The following is a 20,098-nucleotide window of genomic DNA, read 5'->3' as shown; positions in this document are numbered from 1 at the left end:
CAGTCTGAAGTTCTTAAGTGAAGTAAAAAGCTGTTCTAAATTTAGATGACCCCAATTATGCTTAAAATATGCCTACTTCACTATCCTATATATTTAACACAAATATGGATCCTAGACCTAAGCATCTTTCGAATACTACAAACTTCAATAAAGCATATAAAACAAATATAATACTTTCCTTTTAATCTGAAATGCTATTTTTATCGAAAAGTTTAGGAATTCTTTAGTAAGTTTACATGGCTTAAGCAAAACACCTAAAATAAGCATAAATCAAGCGTAACAACAATAAAAATTGAACCATTTAATTAATGCTTTAATTAAACGAAATTTTCCATAACCTTCTAAATTTATAAAAAAAAATCCAACATATGTATTACTTATTTGGGCATTTAATATTTTCAGATTAGGATTGGTAAAATGTAGTAGGGTTGGCACAGCTGTCTTTACATCTCGGTAGCAATAGAAAGAGGGCTCATATGGATTACAAATATTTAACTTCACAACAATATATTCATTTCATGAATTATTATTTGGCAAATGTATTTACCAGCCCTAAACAAGGCACAAAGTTAGCCAAATTCGACTATAAAAGACTTTTAATTCATTCGAGTTGATCACAACACCCTTTGTATCCACCTTGATAAGGCAGTTTCCAAAAATCCCAATCCAATACAAGATGAAGTACCTTTTCGTGGTTGCTCTTGTTGCCCTGGCCATCCAGGTGGCTTCCTCTGCTACAACTACAACAACTGATGCCACCACAACAACCTCTGCGGCAACAACAACCACTGCAGCAACAACCACGACGACAACCGCCTCTTCCACCCACAAAAAGCGCTGTTGGAGGGGCAACAACTGGTGCCACACTCGCATCCCCAAGAGGAAGTGCAAGCACCCAAAGAGGTGCCACAAGACCGTCGTGATTGTGACCCACAGGAAGAACTAAGGACTTAAGATCAACAAGTTTGAAGAAAATAAAACAATAAACAAGACCTATAATCCAGTTACTATTATTTTTATACGTACTACTTCAATAACCAAAGTAACTTTCCGATTATAGTCACATAAACTTATTGATTTCTACTATATCTCTTAATTTGGTTACCTGCGATACTCACATACAAAGCCACCCTTCTTTGATGAAAGTACCAAACTGAATTTAACATATCCAAAATGTCAAAGAAATCAAGCTCACCTACAAATTTAAAAGACACTCATAGAAAACTCAATACATGATATAAAAAAAAAAAAAAAATAGGAAACATAAGCAGACCGTGTGCAATGGCTAACAAAGGACACTTTATCGAAAGGAATGGGGCCTTTCGTGCTGCCGGATTGCCCTCCTTCGGGGACGATAAGATTTCTTTCAAGGATTGCGTGATCATTGCCCATCCGTCGGAGGATATTCGGCATCAGATAGAACTGCAGTGCAGAAGAAACAAGCCACCGCCCTTCGGAAAACTGTCGCCAATTCTTCCGGAGAGCAAAATGGGCGAACTTCTTAGCAGTGAGGGCCAAAAGTCACGTGTGGCTGTGTTCAAGGAGAAGTTCCTGGAGGACATGTACTGTAAGTTTGGAAAAACCGGACAAATACAGCCAACGCACTCGAAACCCGATGATGTCACCAATTGGAGTCATACTTTCGGACGCGCCAATCCTCCAGCGGAAACTCTATATAGCACTATAATGCCGAAAAAGTCGGTCGATCAGGTTAATCGCGAATACGCCGAATTTCATCAAGGTCACATCGTTAGTAACAACCATTACTTTCCATCTGAGCAGATCAATCGCAGGTGGGTGGTATGTGTAGTCATAAGTATATATTTATACTCATTCCACCATATAATATATGTATGGTATAGTTCGTCTGTCTGTCCGTTTATCTGTCTGTCCGTAAGTTTGTCCGTTTGTCTGTCCGTTTCTACGCAAGTTAGTCTCTTAGTTTGAAAACTATCTGCATGAAATTAAATTATATTGAGGTATATGAAGCTGGCTCTAATTCTAGTTTAAAATATTTTGTAGATATGGAAAGCCCTTTGATCGATCTAATACCTATGGAGTTTTGCAAGGCGCCGAGCACAGTGGTTCGACCATGAAGAAATGCTTAATGCAGGGTGACGAACATTTAACAGTGGTCTCAAAACCATGGATGGATTATGTTAAAAAAACCAAAGCTCCTTTGGGTAAAAAATACGAAAAGTGAGTACCCTAGCTTTTTCACTATCTTAAAAAAAAATTCCACTCGATCGTAACTGTGCAAAAATATGGTAAAGCTTACGTCAGAGAGTACATTTTTGCAACCTTGACTTAAGTTATTGTTAGTTATTGTTTGCGCAAATGGTGGCAAATTAGGCCTAAGCATTTCATTAATTTATTCGAGTAACATAATTTACCTAGATACTTAGATAAAGTGCCGGACGTGTTCTTTGGCTATCGTCCCCATACGGACAAGTGCACCATCAGAATGTTGCTGGAGGACATTAGGCCGTGTGAAGAGGACAATACCTTGGTGATGGCTCTATCCTACTTGAACCGGCTGCGTGAGAGTCTTCACAAGCGGAATGACTTCTACATGATGGATCTGATAGCTTCGCTGGAGAGAGAGGACAAGGAGCATACGGGTCACCTGCCTCTCTCGCAGATCCTTGGGACCATGTACAAGCTGCACATTCGTGTGGATGCGGAGAAAATCCGTACCATGTTGTCGCACTTCGGTAAGATTCTCGACGAGGGCTGTCCCACGGAGCGGGTGAACTACGACCACTTTTGCCGTATACTCTCCGTCCAGCAACCGCTGCCGAATGTCGGATGTATTGGCCATATTCCGGATAACATAGACAACAAGGAAACTACGTATACCAAACTCTGCAAGGATCGCGTGAAAGATATACCTGTGTCGCCGGAATGTAACTGGCCCAACCGGAGTGCTCACCGTACGGACGATGTCAACACACATGTGAAGGATGTCATACAACCGGAACTGCCCATTAAAGTTGGCCTCAGACCCAGCGACATGACTTGGCCACGGAGCAAGGATCAATTAGAGCGAATATTCGATAATATCGTCTCCAAGGATGCGTTCGAAAATATTTGGCAGCGTATAATGGCAAGGAAGAAGACCAATGATCAGGATCAGAAGGAATTGGCATCTGTTGCACAGTTTCGTGCTGAAATGACCTACGATATGCATTCTTCTAAATAAAAAAATGTGAAATTACTTTCCATAATATTAACATGTAGGTGAGAAAATAAAAATAAAAAAAACATATGACTAGTTAAATGAGTTTCAAATTAAGAAAGAAGTCGGCTTAAAGAGCAATCTGAGTAATCACATTCTAATATATCAAAACATTCACAAAACACATAAAAGTATCTTATACTCACTGCTCTTTTTTTAAAAACAGTACAGATGGCAAACGTTGGTCGTTACATAGAAAGAAATCCTGGAATACGGGCTGCAGGATTGGAATCCACTGTGCAATTTAATGGCGCCAAGGACTGTCTGTTCGTCGTGAGTTTGGAGGAGGAGGCGGAGGATCGTATAAGGGCTCTGTGCCGTAGAAGCCGACCCAAGCCAGCCAAACGAACTCCCAAGCTGCCCACCCATCAAATTGGAGACATTCTCAATAATGAGAACCCGGGACTCTTTGCGGAGCTTCAGAATAAATTTCGCGAGAATATGTTCCATAAAAAGCCCGGTTTGGGCGAGGCAAGAGAAACTAAATCAAAACCAAGCTATGTGACCAATTTGAGTCACACCTTTGGGCAAATCTCCCAATCAGATTGCAAGGATTCCCTGTACTCTATCATTCTGCCACCAAAACCTGCCGAGCAGGTCAATCGAGAGTATGGCGAATTCCACGATAAACACATTATCAGTCATAATCACTACTTTCCCGCTGAACAGATTAATCGCAGGTCGGTCGAGTGTTTCACTGCCAATATTGCAATAGAATAATGTCTTGTACCTTTTTGATTAGATACTCAAAGCCCTTCAATCGATGTAACACTTTCGGTATCCCACCGACTGTCGATCCGTCTGGTATCAAGATGAAACACTGCTTGGAGGAGGGTGAGGAGCACCTGAAAATAGTCAAAAAACCCCAAAAGGATATCGACGATCGCACTAAAGGACCTTTGGGCAAAAAGTATTCGTAAGTCTAAAGGAAAGCTTACTTTTTTTGGTTATTTTGAAACCCTCCATCACTTTAGCTGGTATCCCTACCAGATACCCGAGAATATAACCTTTGGTCTCACGCTGCCTCGTGAAACCGATGTCCGATCTCTGCTAGAATACACTTCACCCTCAATAAAGTCTGAAAAATTGGCCATTGCAGTGAGTCACCTAAATATGTTGCGCAAATTGCTCCAGGAGCGGGACGACTTCAATATGAACCAGGTGATCTCGGCTCTTGGAAAAAAGGATCCGGAGGGGCTTCGTCAACTGCCACTGGACGAGATCATTAGAGTGTTGCACAAGCTAAGTATTCCGGCAGATGCGGAGAAGATTCGCAACGCAGCGTCCCACTTTCAGTTGTTTGTGGACGAGGGATGCTGCTCGGAAAAGGTGAAATACGAGGAACTATGCGATCTCCTTTCGATCCTGAAGTCCCTGCCCTTGATTGGATCCATTACACCCATGCCAAAGGTGACGTACAACCACGATACCGCCTATCGTCAGTTGTGTGCTGATTTGATGAAAAAACCACCAGAGGGTCCGCACTTCAAAACTGCGAAAAAGACGCCCATTAAACAGGACATGAATGCAGCACCTTTCAAAGACTTTAATAGTCCCCAAAAGGTGCCCATTCAACAGGATATGGATGAAACACAGTCCAGGGACTACAAAACTTCGCATAAGACGCCCATTCAACAGGACATGGATGACACACGGGTCGGCGACGTAATTAATCCAGAATTTCCTACCTTATGTGGCATATGGCCAAGTGATTTCAAGGCATTGCGTAGCAAGGATGAAATAGAACGAATATTCAAGGACATCGTGTCGAAGGAAGGCTTTCAAACAATCTGGCTGAGTCTAATGGATGAGCTGAAGGATCAAAACGAAATGGCATCCGTTGCACAATTCCGTGCTCAGATGAAGAAGAACATTGAATGAGGATTCAATTTAGGTTTATATTCTTAGAAGCGATTTGTACAAATAGGTATGATTTTTCACAGTCAATAATGTAATAAATGCACAATATTTACTTGTACTTTTAATTTGTATTAATATGTTCGAAAGTTGAGAACCTGATCCTTAAATTGGTCCATATATGACAAAACAAAAGAATCATTTTTAAAAGTATCATTTTATTGATGCCATAATGCAAGTAAGGTAAAATTATAAAGCTAGTTGGGAATCGGGTATCGGGATCTTGGGTATCGGGGAAGGGGGTTGTGGATTTTTTCTAGCAGATTAACCGCTGCGGTTCCTGTTCCTCCTGTTCCTGTTGCGGCGGATCTTCCTGATCTTCTTGGGGCGGTGCACCTTGCGCTTGTAGTGGGTCACGTGCTTCTTCTTCTTGGAAGAGGACGCTTCCGTGGTGGTCGTGGTGTCCGATGACGAGGCTGTGGTGGTGGTGGTGTCCGAGGACGAGGCGGTGGTCGTTGTGGTGGTGGCATCTGTCGTGGTCGTGGTCGTGGTACTGGCACTGGACAGGCTCACCAGGAAACAGGCGACGGTGGCCAAAAGGAGCAGAACACAGGAGTACTTCATTGTGATGATGACTGGGAACTGAGTGTGATCAACTGATGCTGTTCTGGTGCTTTGCCAGCACTATTTATACTTCTTCAACAATGGTCTGAGCAAACTATGATCTGGCTCTCGAAAGTCTGGTCTTTTCCTATCCAGCGTGAGAACCTAACGCGTCACCTAATCTGAACACCAAGTAAAACAGGGTCGAGTAAACAAAAATTTGCAAAAAAATTAAGTCTACCTGAAAGCATTTGTTTAAATATAGAAGAATTGTTTCTGCACTCATATGCTGGTTTACGTACTTTTTAATAATAGACTGTTTAAACTTCTGAAAACAAATATGTTAACTGTAAGGGGAAAGTGAGCGCTTATTTCAAGGACTACGAATTTAATTCAAATGTTAAAAATAAAATAAAATAAAATAAGTACAACAGTAATTTGTTATGGATATAAAATTTAGTTTATAATCATATCACATCACTGACCATTTTCTATTTTCTAACTTAATACCAGCCTAAAAACAAACAAAAATCGGTGTATTTCAAAATAATCATTTTTCTGGACTAGAACTGCACTTACAAATAAAATTCTTGTTTAAAAAGTTGAACATGCAATCAACTCAATTTTTTTAAGTCGCTTTACTATGTTTATTTCCCTAGAACTTCGTTAAAGCTTTAAAGTGCATCTGAAACTGAGTAGAACTTCATAACTATATTGAGTTTCTAGAAATCCATTTAAACGTAATCAGTTTATGATTGGAGGTAGACCCTATCACTTGCTGAAATCAAAAGAAACCACATGGAGCCGGTTTTAAAGTTCGCTATAATTTTTCTCGCTGCCTTTATCAATGTGACATATGCCATGCAAAATCCAATAATGCGTGATAGTGAGCAAACCTAAGACGTATCTATATAAAACATGGACTAAAACTTATTTTGCTGTATTTTAGATTGTAATTTGGGAGAGCATCTAACTTGTAAGTTTAGGTTCATTCACTGTTGGCTGTACGGGTGCGTTTGTCTTCCGAATCACTCTTACTTGGGACTCGGATATGGATGTCTTCACATCAGATACGCTTAAATATAAGTTATGAAATCTATAAGCGTTCTTTCATTCATATATAATCGTGTGGATATGCTTCTCCTATTTTATTGCCACAACACATATGCATAAACATCCTCAACTGTTAATAAACATTAAAAAGTGTCCTGTTTTTTGAAGTAACAACTCCTTGGGAGCAGGACATAATTCTCAAAAATGTAATTTCAACTCGTAATAAAACGCATAAGACTTTCAGCTTACATGCTAATCACAAACTACTACTTTATTTGCACTGAATGGCGGGGAAAGTATGACTACTTCGCTTTGTCCAGAAAGTCTTTGGCCTCGTTGATCTTGGCCGCCAAATAGGGAGATCCTCCTCGATCCGGATGGTTCAACAGCATGATCTTCTTGTGCGCGTCCTTAATCTGTAAACAAATATTGGAATAAGTATATTTGTATATTTGAATGTCTTAAAGCCAAGATCACAGGAACTACTCAGTTTCGGTTTTTCCAAGTTTCTTGGATGTGAATAAGCCTGAGAGATTCCAAGCTTTATTGTACCTTTATCTTGGACGCACTGGGGCTGACACCTAAGATTAGGGACGCCTCCCGCTTGTTCATCTTGGGATCGAAGCCGCCCTTGTAGTATTTGGATGCGGCCATGCTCTCCGCATCGAATTTGGGCAGGTTCTTGAGGGCCTCGTTGAATTTGGTGGTCATCTGTGGCATGCGGCGCATCAGGTGCTTTCCGGCGAATCCCACGGCGGCCACGCCAAGACCCGCCAGAATTACGGAGCTCGCCTTTGGAATGGAATAATTCGTATTGGTCGTCATCGCACGGACAATTTGATATTATGAAACAGAAGAGATTCGCAATATTTTATGTTTGTTTTTAACTAAAACAATGTGATTTAACACAGTACCATTTTTATGTAATTTTAACAGCTGTAAATCAGTGGAAGTGCATGGCCTGCTGTCAGCTGTTGTATTATCGATAGACTCAGGGTTGCCGCTCTATGCAAATAAATTATTGCTAATTTAATTAGGATTTTAGTTTAATGCTGTTGAAATTAAAGTTAAATACTAACTAAAAGGATTCTTTGTATGAACGATGCATTTATATTATTACTATAATGCATACATTTCAAATCCCCATATACTACGACTCTGCATCCAACCAGCTGATTGTCAACAACCAGGGCTGCAAGCTCAAAAAAGCAGTTCTTATAACGATATTAAGGTCATTTATAACAAACAGTTTGCAGCTGCAAATACATAACATGGCTGATAAAATTAGGTATTTCCAGATATTCGGTGATTTTTAAGACCCTGCTCACAAAATCGGCGCATCTGCTATCGAAAGTGTGCGCAGCCGTTGCCTATCGATAACAATCGGGTCGCATCGATAACGGGACTCAACAAAGTGCACAAACAAGTGAAGAAGAAGCAGGAAAAATTTTGATGTGCAAAGTTTGGAAAGCAAATAATATTGATTGACGAAAGTAAGAGTTACGAAATTGGTGATCTCCACATCCTTGTGGCGTGGTGGCGTGCGTGAATGATCGTCAGCGTACCGCTAATCGTGAGCGTGCGTGTGTGCGTGCGTGCCGTGTGTCTGTGTCCGTCGGTCGCCGAGAGTGTGTGCGTTAGCTCCTCAGCTGGGGAAAAACTTTTGGAAAATTAGCAGTTCCCGAGACAAGCACAGCCGTCAAACTGGAGCGAATTCCGGAATATCTGCGCGACACTGTCGATTGGCTTATGGGGTGAGTACCGTTACACCACTGAAGACAATGTAATCTATGGCTCGAAGTGCTAGTCCCGAAAAAAATAACTGATATATAGGGTATTTCTTCTGCTTTTTTTTTTTTTTTTTTTTTGACCTCTTGGTGGGTCTCTTGCGTCGCTTTGTCTTCGATGTCCTCTGCTTTTTGCCGTCTGCTATTGCCTCTGCGGCTCTTTTTCGTCGCCATTTGGCCTTTTGCCAATTGGCCTCGTTTCGCATTTTCGCCGACAGAAAATTTCTGTTTTCGTCGCACTTGCCACAGGCGTAGAAGCCCAAATACCCTGCAAAGGGCCCTTAACTGCCCAAGGAAGGAACCTCTGTCTGCCACTTAGGAACTCAAGCAAGCAGTCGAAGTATATGTATGTTATCACTATAAAATAGTGTTATATTTAGTGTTTCTGTAACGCTCCAGTGGCATCTCTTACATAAAACCCTTTCTCTGTCTCCTACTCCACACATATAATCCATTATTTTGACGGTGTTTGTAGACAGTACATAGTACACTCACTCCACGAAAAAGTTACATGTCAGGCATTTCTTTGTTGTGATTGGGGCATATGAAAATCAATGGGCTTTTTATCGATTTCTCAAATGTGGTTACCAAGTCACCAAGTCGCAAGTGTTTCGTATTACTTGACCACCGACTCCACACGAAAATCCATAGGTGTATGCGTATGTGTGAGTGTGAGTGAGTACGGTGTGCTTGTGTGCGTGATCGTCCTCCGCGACGTCTTCTTCTTCCCACGAATCGGAGTCGCAAGGCCATCGCTGCACTTTGATTGCATTGCACTGCGTTTATTTTCGTGCTCGTCTTCGCCGCCTCTTCTCTGCCTCTCCTCCTCCTCCTCCTCCTCCTCCTCCTCCTTCTTTTGCTTTTGTTTATGCCTTGCAGCAGGGTCGGAATTCTGGAGATAAGAGCAGGTTTAATGAACTTGCCAATTTCATTACCACAATGCCGTCGATTTAGTTCTAGAATGTGGAATGCAACAACAAAGAGTGTGAAATATTTGGGAACTATGTAAAATACTTATGAAGTATTCTGATTAACCAGCCTTAAATATATTCAGGTTATATTCAATAAAAATCAGTTCCAATGTACAAAAGATGTTTGGTTTGAAACACGAAGATAGTTTTCAAAAGAAACATCACATAAAAATAGCAAACTACCATTTTGTGTCTTTCATCCACTATTTAAGATTTCATCTTGAGTCCTTGATATAATAAAAATTAAAGGAATTTTAATAAGGAAAAGGAAAATCTCAAGGAATAGGTGGATAGGATATAAGGGTTGTGAAGGTAAAAACCGGTCAAGATGTTGGGGTGGTTGTTGAAAATCACCAAAATTGTTCCTTTCTGGAAGTTGTGGAAAGAACTTTAAGATTTCCACCCTGGTTACCCAGGTAACCTTTTTAGTTAATTTTCGACTTCAACCTTTTTGTTTTATATTCAGTTTTATTTGGATTTGTAAGCTTAAACAATTCAAAGTTCTTCATTGATTATTGTTTATCCACTTATCCTAAAACACATTAACATTGAGTAACTTAAATAATTTAAAAATTCTTGACGTGGAGTTGGGTTGGCATTTCTACATAGATTACGTATTTATAAGCTTGTTAAGTTTACCCTTTAATTATAGCCAACTGTATTTGACTTCATCTTAGTTAGGGGTTGTCAGTCCTTGTCTTTAGCATGTTATCCCTTGGAAAACAACGCCAATTAAAGGCATAAAGTCCAGAAAGAAACACAATTAAGCACAATTTGGTGATTAGACAGGAAAATCGAGCGGTGGCAAATTGCGGAAATCGAGTTGATTAGAAACAGACATTTGGCGGCTGGAGGGCATAATAAAAGCCCCCTGGTCAACTAGATAAATTAAGTCCGCACAACCCACTGACAATTTGATGCTTACGTGTGTCTCTTTTTTTTTTTGTGTGTGTTTCGCCAGATGCTAAAGTCGTTAGTAGAATCTATATAACAGGGCACAATATATACCATATATGTCCGCACATATTTACACACACGGGGGCCACTCTTTTGTGGACTGTCGCAGCATCCAAAGCGGCAAAGGAACACAAAAAAAAACAAACGATGTGAGAGCAACAAAGAACAAACAAATTGTGTCACATGTCACACCCCATACACCAAAAAAAAAAATGGAAATAAAAATAAAAAGGGGAAAAGTACACATCAGTTGATGGCTCTGCCGGCGGAGGACAACATCATCCGAGATACACGGACTTATCCGGGGAAAGGGTTCCAATTTTTTTTTTTTTTTTGGGCGGACTGGGCCGGACGTCATCGCCCTCCAATGGAGCGGAGGGAGGTTTCATTAGAGCAGGCATAACAATTAAAAATGTGGCAAGAGGAAAGCTATCGATTTTCTACCAGCGAGTAGGGCTTTCACATCCACTGGGGAAAACGAGCACTCAAGGCATATAAATATTTATTAAAAAAAAAAAAACAATTTTTTGGGCTTTAAACCTGGCTCTTTCCGATAAATACCTTTATGATTCCTTTAAAGCAAATAAAGTAGTAGTCTGCCAGCTGTATACATTAGGCAAATGAAATGTTAAAATAAATACAACTTTGTAAAGTTTCTGTTTTGCTAATTTACCTTTGGCAATTAAAGCCTTTCTTTCGGGAAATTGAATTTTGCACCAGCGAAAATCTGGTATGGTATATGTGCATAGGGTAATTGCGAGCAAGTAGTCGTAAATTTGCAGTATACCTCATTAGCAACCCTCGCTGTTTCGACGACGGCGTGTGCATTCCGCCAGCCTTGAAGCGCACTTAGTACAACTCTAATTGAATTAGCCGGCAACGGGTGCAAGTGCAGGGGGAGGGGAAAAAAGAAGGAAAAAGGAAAATTACAAATAAACTGCAGCAAAAATGTGTGAAACAAATGCGCTGTGTGGAAAGGCATAAATAGCGAGAGAGAAAAGCGACACTTGGCCAATTTTTTGCAGCCTTAGAAACGGGGAATCCATTGATTGACAGAAAGACAGCCAGTTTGCCAAGTTGTGGGGCGTGGCTTCAAATCACTAGGCAAAACCAATTTTCTGCAACCGAAGATTGTGTATGTTTAGTATGTGCGAGGAAGGCCACCATTCCACTGGCCCTTTTGCCTTTTGGACCGGCCAACAGCAGCTCAGTTGCAGTCGAGCGCCGGAAGCGTTTAGTTCCCCCAGTTAGTCTTCCTCCATTGGCCAAAACTCTCCGCTGGCCATGAACTGGGCCATTTCGAATCTAACGGGCGGCAATCGCGTTAGCCGTGCGATCCTCGTTCGCTACTCCTCGGTTCCCCTGGCCGACGCCACCAACGATGGATCCTCGACGGCCCCCCAAACGCCCACCGCCTCCACGCCACGCCCCTCGAGCTCGCACTCCTCACTGTCGTCGACCTTCGCCGCCACCTTCCTCCATGCCTCTTCGCGTCACATTCCCGGACGCGCTGTGCCGCGCCAGAATGCCAATGGCCAGAATGGCGGGAAGGGAAATGCCTCTGGAGCAGGTGGTGGCGCGGGTGGCGGGGGAGCGGGTGGCGCTGGTGGGGGAACAGGTGGCACGGGTGCTCAGGCTGCAGGACAACTGTCACTCCCGCTGGACGTTGAGGAGACCGTCACGTGCTTCTGTCGGTAAGGAGTGGCAAGTTATATTTAAATAGGGCACTAAGACAAGTTAATATATTCATGAAATCAAATATATATCCTGAAATCCTTATAGTTTTTTATTTTAGGAATATAAAAAGTATGTTAAAGCTACAAAATGTCAGATTATTTCGATTAACACATAAAATATCATAATAATTTTCCTTGCATTTACAGTAGTTCAATAATAAATTCATTAATAAATTCTACAAAATCAAAACAAAGTAGATTTTTACTTTTGTGACTTATAAACATAGAAAAGAAATAAATATTTATTATAAAAAATATATTTAAAAAGTATATATACAGCTAACGTTTTCTAGTCAATGGGAAAATGTGCAAACACTTTGAAATTAAATATTCCATTAAGAAGCAGACCCTTTTATCTCCGAATTTTCGTTAATCGAAAGTTCACAGCTTGAATTATTTATTGCAGATTCTATTTGCCGTTTGTAAATATTCAATGCAAAACTTCTTTATCTTCGCACTTTTTTTTGAACCTTTCCGGGAAAATTCTTAGATATTGTTTTGACGAAATGAAAATATTTATAGCTTGATAATCAAATGTGAAAATCTCTTTGTTGCATTCGATTTGCAGTCTATTTAAAAAGGATGTTTATTCTGCTTAATGGGTTGATGGAAACTGCCAAAATGTTTGACGGCCTTTATAGTTTTTCTTTCATGTTGGACAGCCCCTTAATTGCCTTGGAAAAATCGCGAAAACTGCGTCGTTTCTTTTGCCTTCGTTTAGTTTAGGGACAAGGCAATTTCCCAAGGCAATGGTGTGTGTGTGTGTGTGTGTGAGTTGGCTGATGATTACACTTTCACCCTCTTTCTCTCTCTCTTACTCCCTCTCTCTCTCTCTCTTTCTTTCCGTTTGATGAAAACTCTCTGCGACTCGAAGTTCGCTCATTTTCCTCCAGTTTCCCTCGCCGCATCACATGTGCTCACAGCGGGCAAAGTTCGCCAAACAGCTGATTTCTGCGTCTGCCTATCGGTGTTTTCGCTTTTCTTTTTATGTTATTGGATTTCCCGGCCCGACTTCAACCCCTCCGTCTTATAAATTATTAAATTTGCGGCGCAGTTTTCCTTGGTCTGCTTGTTTTCGGTTCTTGTAGGGTTTCCATGTTGCGGAGAAACCCCGGCGAACTTTGGTGGCGCGACCAGGAGGCAGGTTTCCTCTGCTGGGTCTCTGGTGATTCACACCTCCAGACGTTTGGCATTTCGGTATTAACCTCCCCCGCCCACCGCCGACGCGATTTACACACGCCCCCTTTCGTTTAACGGCGACACATAAATCTCACAGCGCCACGTCCGAGACGCATATTGAGTGTACAGTGGGGGGCACAAATATAGGACACTTTTCAAAAATGTAGGAAATGTAGGATATATTAGCTAGACCAAACTATGACTATTATCACACTTTAATTAGGATCTATAAATATATTTATATAAATTGTTTACTTAAATTCGATTTTAATTACACACCAAAATAAAGAAAAAATAAGATAAAGAAAATTTTATTTTACTTTAAATTTTTTTTATCACGTATAAGACTTTTTTATCAAGGTTACCCATTTATCTTGTACCTCTGCTGACCAACTTTTTTTAGGTGGAAAGATTTTTTATGGTTCTTACTACCACTTAAGTTCAAGCGTAGTGTACAAAACGAGCGCCAATTGTTTCATTGCTATTAATTTAACTACCGCTGTGTGTTTATGCGTATGTGTTTTCGTTTATGTGGCGCTCATTCAAATTCATTGTTTTGCCATTTTTTGTGGCTCTTTTTTTGCGCATTTCCTAATTTGATGGCAACATCTGACGTCATTGGCATTGCGCATGACCCGCAGAAGCAGCACTAACAACAACAACAACTAGAGTAGCAGCAGCAACATCAGATACAACAACAGCGCAGTAACTACAGTAACGCTGGCAACAACATCTTGATACGCTTTGTTGTTCCGTCTTATTTATGTGGTGGCGTGACCGACTAAACGGAACTCCCGCCCCCTGCCCCACCGCCCAGATCGAGCCCCCCTTCGTGGGGCCACTCCCCCCGCACCAACCCCCTCGAATCGTAGCCCCAAGCGAAACTAGAAACGTATAAGCGAGCTGTAATAACAACAACAAAAACAACAACATCGCAGGCACGGCAGCAGTAAAAACAAATCACACTAAACTAAGTACACAGATACAAAAAAATTTGATAAACAAGAATTTACAATTTAGAGAAATATTCGAGTAATTACTATGGACTTAAATTTTCTTAATTTGTACGAACAATTTGAACTATTTGTTGAATTTTTTGAGACAAAATAAATTATGTAAATTATAAAATTTTTACATATATATAATCACCTTTTTTACTTAACTTAGAAACTTTAAAAACCTATTTTTTGCCAAAAATCAACATATATTGGGTTTTATTCTTGAAAAGTTTGATACATATGTTTTCAGTGTAATGTGCGATAGTAGTTTGAACAATTGTATTTTCTTTGCATACACATGCAGCTGTGTTGTTTGTTTGTTATTTTTCTCGAGCACCAGGAAACAATCTCCTTAACTCTTTCACTTTGCAATTAAGTAGGGAAGTTGTGGGGGGTGGAGTAACAAACAGCAAGCAATCATAAATCAAATATTAAGATTGATAAGCAGCAACAACCAAGTTGTGTTTGCCAAGTTAATATTTATATGGAAAATTGAACATATGGAAGACTAGTGTCGGTACAACTTTGATATAAAATATTCTTACTGAACAATTAAGAAGAAATTAGCATAGCTACGATAAAAGCATTCAGCAATTATGGATAAAAGATATGAAAGTATATATTTGCTATGCTAACAATAATCTTATAAAATGATAAATATAAATATATATAAAATATATATCTTATAAATATAAAAGAATTGAAGTGTTTAAGTTTAATTAAATTAACTTAAAGTGCATTTGCTTGTTTGCTGTAGCACGTTCTTATTTATTATCGCCCAAAGCCAACATTAAATTATCTGCTTCCAGCGTAAATATAAATAAAATTTTTGCTTTAAAAGAATATGTTCATTGTTCAACGTACCTAGTATAAATATGTAAAGTTTATGAACTTTTGCGGCACATTGTTTGAACTTTTATAAGCCATGGGAGCCCTTCTTTATGCTTTTTTTGTTTTTGCTGTTTATTGGGAGCATAAGGATATAACTAAAGGTATAAATCACACGTGCCCTGTGTTTTATGCACTTAAACTTCGCTTAGTTTAAAATTATTTATCTTTGTCTTTGTATCAAACTGATCGAAACTGTCATCTAACTTTTAAAAGAAGTCAACATATGTCTTGAAATGTCCTATAAAATGTTGTATTTAATTGTTTTGAAGCCTGGTGGTCTCTGTAAACTCTGTTCACAACCATTTAGCATTTTCCAACCTTCTTGCCGCAAGATCCGCACATCCGCAGATCGCGATCGTGTGCCGTTTTTGCTGTTCGACTGCAACAGTCGCTGCCATAAGTAATGGGCACAAAGCAATTCGAGTAATGGCAAATGGCAGTAGTTGAACCGCTAGAAAGCAGCCGAGCGTTTCCACCTTTGGAGCAAGTGAGATGGGTGCTGTGTGGGTGGAAAGAGAGGGCCATAGAGACGGCGGTACTGATCAGATGTTTCATTACATGAGTGTGTGTGTGCAGCATAGTGTGGATGAAATTTTGATGTGGTGCAAATGAACTTGCCGCCGTTTCGGTTGCATTGCGGGCGGTCACAGGTGCGCGTTCTCTGCTGCCAAGATTCCTTTTCCTCTATCCGCTTCTCACCTTTTCTCCCCCTATTCCTATTTGTTCTTGTTTTTCTTCAGCTCGTCAATGGACAGCTGTTTTGGGATACACTCAAAAAAAACAGTGTATTCATGCAGTTTGCTGGTAAATTAAAAAATATAAAATTAATTTATGTGTGTTGGTACTGTTTTGTGTTTAGTCAATCATTCTTTTTAGTTCATCGCTTAATGAACACCAAATTTTTCTAAGTGCATTGCGTGTTCCTGTTTTCGACTTTATTTACGCAGAATGACGATGCGTTTATATTATGTTTTCTTATTCGGGTCTAGATTCTGTGTAAGTTAGGCAGCAAATGCAGTTCCTGTGTTCTTCGGTTTTCCTCTAACGCTCCATTCTATTTGATTACCGATTTTATTTCTTCCTGGCCGAAAAAGAGCGTGATAATTACTCCCCGGGGAGAGGTTTGATGGCCAGAGGAGGAGCTATTTCATGCGGGCTTGGGGTCACTTCATTGATAAGAACCACGTAGCTGGAGGTCCTTACCTTCGAGAATAACAAATTGGAATATATCTTTAATCCTCAATTTTCTGTTTTTCTTTCAGGTGAGTAAAATATCAAACTACGTTTTTATGTATTTCTGTTTGAAGGAGCTTGCCCAAATCCCAGGTAATTTGTTAAACTCAATTGGAGCATTAATTTTAGCTGAGAAAAAAATAATAACATGCTTAGGACGCAACTTACGCAACTGGACGTATTAAATAAATGTTTAGCGCTTTAATAATACTATGATGTTTTAGTTGAACCGATTGTTATCAAGCCAATTAGCGTTCTTGGTAAAAGTACATAAGTGATGTGATGTTTGCGTCAATTGTACGAAATTTTTTAGCCATTAAATTGCCCGAATTTATTTCGTTTACCTGTGATCATTAAAACCATGTGTTAATGAATAAACAATGGCAATATATTTATGGGAAATCTATTTAAAGGTTTCATACAAACAGTACAATTATCCTTTTCGTGGAAAATTGATTTCTAATTGTTATTTATAGAGTTATCACTTGGTTTGTTCAATGCCTTAAAAAAAAAGTAGTAGATTCTGCTACTATTCTACGGCCACTTGGCCAAGTTCTCTTGTTACCGACCATGTGGCAACGCCAGCGCAGTCAGCTGCTGAGCATCAACACATGAGCGCTCAGCTGATGCAAGAGAGCGTAGAAGAGAGAGGGCTAAAGCCAAAGCAGTCAAACAAGTGGTCGAAAACTGTATAGATGTGCGTGTCTCGCTTGAGTGGCGCATTTGTATGCAAAACACGTACACGCGCTGCTCTCTCCCGCTCAGCTGGTATTTGATACCTCCATCTCTCTTCCTCTCGCTCGAGCGGAGAGCAAATGTTGCTGTTGGTGTGCGAGACAGCAGCAACAACAACAACAGCAACCACTTCATCTTTACTGTGTGCTCTGCTTTCGTTGCCAGTTTTCTGTTTCTGCTTTTTGCTGCCTTTTTTCTCTCCTTACTTGCGTGAGTGTGATGTTGCCGCTGTGTATGTGTATGTGTTGCTGTTGCTGTTGCCAGCCGAACGAGCAGCAGTCAGTCAAAGACGGACGGCTTGGCTCAGTGTAGAAATTTCCTTTGGCACGCTTGGTCGCTCGAGCGGTTGCAGGTCGTCGTCAATGGTGGACTGTTGATGTCGCCGCGTCATTATTTGACATTGTTTTTCGAGGCGCCGCCGTCGGTTGCAACCACACATCATCATCGCGCCGCATCGCATCGCGTCGCAGTTAAAAGCAAAACAGCAACATTTGCAACATCGATTGCCAACGTGAAATGCTATGCTAGATTGTGAAATAAAATCGCATACCAATACAAACTGATATCCCGAAAAGGGGAACAAATGTAAGCCGAAAAGGAGTCTGTTCTCCAACAACAAAAAAAAAAAAAAAAAGAAAGAAAAGAAGTGCTTCTCTGTGTGTGTATGTGTGCTAGTGTTTCCCGTGCTGGTGTGAAACTGTGTCATTCGCTGCGAAAAACTGCATTCAAGTTTTTCCTCAGAGCCGCGACTGCTGGCGTGTTATTGTTGCTGTTGCAGCTAGCTGCCACGGTTTGTTGCTTCACTGATTACGCGCAATGCAGCAGCAGCAGAAGCAACAGCAACTAACTGCAGAGGAGCAATAGCAGCTGAGAGTTCAGTTGCGAAACCGGCGAAGCGCGACTGTTGCCAATGCAGCGCTTAGAATTGGCACACCAGCAACAACTGCAATGCTGCTACTCCAGCAGCAGCGGCAGCAACAACAACGGTACATTGGGCATTCACAATGTTGCTTGGTGTGCCACTGCCACTGCCACTCCACCACTACTTTTTCCTCCACTGCCATATTGTTTTAACCACTTCCTTTGCCGCAGCGGCAGGAACTTCCTTCCTCACGGGCTTCCTGTCTGTTCGTCCGTCTGTCTGGTTGTCTGCCCAGCAACCCTCAACCCTCCCTTTTTGCCGCCCCCTCACTCTCAACTCATTGTCAGGTGTTTTCTCTGCCACACAGCAAGAAATGGGGGTATTGTTAGGGTTCATTTGATAGTTTTTACAATAACTATTAAAAGAAAAGTTCTTATAGAATATATCCTTATTAAAACTGCCTTTTAAAACCTTATAAAAATAAAAACAATGGGAATCTTAATATCTTATTGGATCTAGAGAATTTCCTCTTTTTACCGTGCACATCCTGGTTGCGTTTTTCCCTACTTTTTGTCAACCCCGTTGACGCCTACGTGTTCAATACGCTGAGAAAACAACAGTTACGAGTGGCTCAACCAGCAGCTTGTTATTTCTCACACCTTCCGTTAGGCGCCCCCCCGCCTCCCTACCGCTGCCCCTCGCCAACCCTTTGGGTCCTCAAATGCGCTAGGCTATCCATCGATTTTTTGAGGTCATGCTAAAAATTGCAAAACCAACTGGAATTAGTTGCGGATTCCCATAGTTGAATTGCCATGGACACTTTTGCGGAAGGCAGAGGAAATGAAATTGATCCAAGCCTTTGTGGTGCGATATTATCTAACCGATTTCGATTCGTTTTCTGTGTAGGCCTTGCGGATGTTAAGGATTTACGTAAGCTCAGGAACTAATTAGAAAGAAGCACTATGATATTAATCCCAACTAGCCATTTTAGTTCGATATTTAATAGTATCTATGTACCTTTTGCTATTGAACGTTTTCCCCCGTTATGAAACACTTTTCTCACGGTTTTTCCCCATTAAGCAATTCCAGCAAAATCGTATAGATACTAATTTAGTAACTAAGCAAGCGCATTTAATCGGGTTCATACATATGCATTTCGGTTCTGTTGGTGGGCCTATTTCCATTCGATTTTCGCCGTGTATCTCAATCGATCGTTTAACCCATATGAAAAGGATAGTCACAGTTATAAGCGCTGTCGGATGAATCTCTGGTAACTGGGTTAGTTAGCGACCCGAAAACTTCTCTGCGCCTTTCCACCGAACCGTTATGCCATATATGTACGTATGATGCGATGCTGCTCTGCCTGCCCGCCGGTCAGTTCATCCAAACCGAACCAAACCAAACTGAAGCGAACGGAACAGAACAACCCAAACCAGCTCGGAGATATATGGATGGGTTTTGTACGGCTTGGCATGGGGTATGGGGTATGGTGGTGGGGGTACGGAGATACACCTATCTACTATGTATATCATGTCATCCATTGCATGTGCATCGCACATCTCACGTCACCGTACAGCTTCTATCTCCCTTTCCTCCATATTTGCTGTCGCCTTCCTGCTCGTCGTTTGCCAGTTGTGGAACTCGTTTTCATTTCTTTCGTTAGTGGACATAGACATAATTCTCCAGCTTTTCTGGCGAGCGAAGGGGGTTTCTTTTTCGGTTTCGGTTTCTATTTTTTTTTTCTTTTTTAATTTTTTTTTTCTGCTCTCGACTTTGCCAATCGCTCGTTTGACCTTTAACGGGGTGTGCTGCATATACATGAAAAGCACACTCAAATCGGCAACAATTAAGCTCATTCAAAACGCGAGCAATGGGCAATCCAAGAAAAAGACAGTCGTCGTCGCGTTGCTAGAATCACATCATAAATTTGAATTTGATGGGGCGCCAGTTGTTCTGTGTGCGGAGGTGTGAAAACGAAACTAGAAGGGGGGCACAAAA

The 20,098-nt window shown here is 40.8% G+C and overlaps 7 protein-coding genes across 10 annotated transcripts in view; 5 read left to right on the top strand and 2 right to left on the bottom strand.

Annotated features, from left to right (window-relative positions):
* Nucleotides 1-584: 584 nt before the first annotated feature.
* On the top strand, nt 585-1,073 carry LOC27209021 (protein new-glue 3). Its single transcript, XM_016184546.3, has one exon. It carries the CDS (start codon nt 677-679, stop codon nt 944-946), a length of 270 nt encoding a protein of 89 aa, XP_016031438.1. The 5' UTR covers nt 585-676; the 3' UTR covers nt 947-1,073.
* Nucleotides 1,074-1,166: 93 nt separating this feature from the next.
* LOC6737674 lies at nt 1,167-3,280 on the top strand. Its single transcript, XM_002084470.4, has 3 exons — nt 1,167-1,793; nt 2,023-2,199; nt 2,398-3,280. The coding sequence occupies exons 1-3, from the start codon at nt 1,282-1,284 to the stop codon at nt 3,200-3,202; spliced, it is 1,494 nt and encodes a 497-aa protein (XP_002084506.1). The 5' UTR covers nt 1,167-1,281; the 3' UTR covers nt 3,203-3,280.
* A 50-nt stretch (nt 3,281-3,330) lies between these two features.
* On the top strand, nt 3,331-5,198 carry LOC6737673 (EF-hand domain-containing family member B). The gene is made up of 3 exons (XM_002084469.4): nt 3,331-3,918; nt 3,981-4,154; nt 4,213-5,198. Exons 1-3 carry the CDS (start codon nt 3,410-3,412, stop codon nt 5,117-5,119), a joined length of 1,590 nt encoding a protein of 529 aa, XP_002084505.2. The 5' UTR covers nt 3,331-3,409; the 3' UTR covers nt 5,120-5,198.
* Nucleotides 5,199-5,302: 104 nt separating this feature from the next.
* On the bottom strand, nt 5,303-5,770 carry LOC27206293 (protein new-glue 1). Its single transcript, XM_016171315.3, has one exon. It carries the CDS (start codon nt 5,717-5,719, stop codon nt 5,420-5,422), a length of 300 nt encoding a protein of 99 aa, XP_016031434.1. The 5' UTR covers nt 5,720-5,770; the 3' UTR covers nt 5,303-5,419.
* Nucleotides 5,771-6,496: 726 nt separating this feature from the next.
* On the top strand, nt 6,497-7,117 carry LOC27209171. Its single transcript, XM_039293960.1, has 2 exons — nt 6,497-6,584; nt 6,648-7,117. Exons 1-2 carry the CDS (start codon nt 6,497-6,499, stop codon nt 6,776-6,778), a joined length of 219 nt encoding a protein of 72 aa, XP_039149894.1. The 3' UTR covers nt 6,779-7,117.
* Nucleotides 6,818-7,774, bottom strand: LOC6737671 (mitochondrial import inner membrane translocase subunit TIM14). 2 transcript variants are annotated; one of them, XM_016171314.3, is made up of 3 exons: nt 7,666-7,774; nt 7,304-7,543; nt 6,818-7,167 (listed from the first exon to the last, which is right to left on the bottom strand). In XM_016171314.3, exons 1-3 carry the CDS (start codon nt 7,666-7,668, stop codon nt 7,054-7,056), a joined length of 357 nt encoding a protein of 118 aa, XP_016031433.1. In that variant the 5' UTR covers nt 7,669-7,774; the 3' UTR covers nt 6,818-7,053. The 2 variants fall into 2 exon arrangements, with proteins under 2 accessions (XP_016031433.1, XP_002084503.1); XM_002084467.4 differs by having other exon boundaries at nt 7,304-7,669.
* A 368-nt stretch (nt 7,775-8,142) lies between these two features.
* LOC6737670 (MOB kinase activator-like 2) overlaps nt 8,143-20,098 on the top strand; it is a 39,158-nt gene continuing 27,202 nt past the window's right edge. Inside the window, exon 1 of one of the 3 annotated variants that reach the window (XM_016169770.3) lies at nt 8,143-8,505. In XM_016169770.3, the coding sequence (XP_016031432.1) occupies nt 8,501-8,505 (5 nt within the window). In that variant the 5' untranslated portion in view covers nt 8,143-8,500. Of the gene's footprint in view, nt 8,506-11,667; nt 12,161-17,482; nt 17,824-20,098 lie in introns of those variants that run through there. The other 2 variants (XM_016169768.3, XM_039293956.2) reach the window with 2 other exon arrangements.

This window comes from Drosophila simulans, chromosome 3L (assembly GCF_016746395.2).
Source record: "Drosophila simulans strain w501 chromosome 3L, Prin_Dsim_3.1, whole genome shotgun sequence".
NCBI lineage: Eukaryota > Metazoa > Arthropoda > Insecta > Diptera > Drosophilidae > Drosophila > Drosophila simulans.
This window is presented reverse-complemented; position numbering and strand designations above follow the sequence as displayed.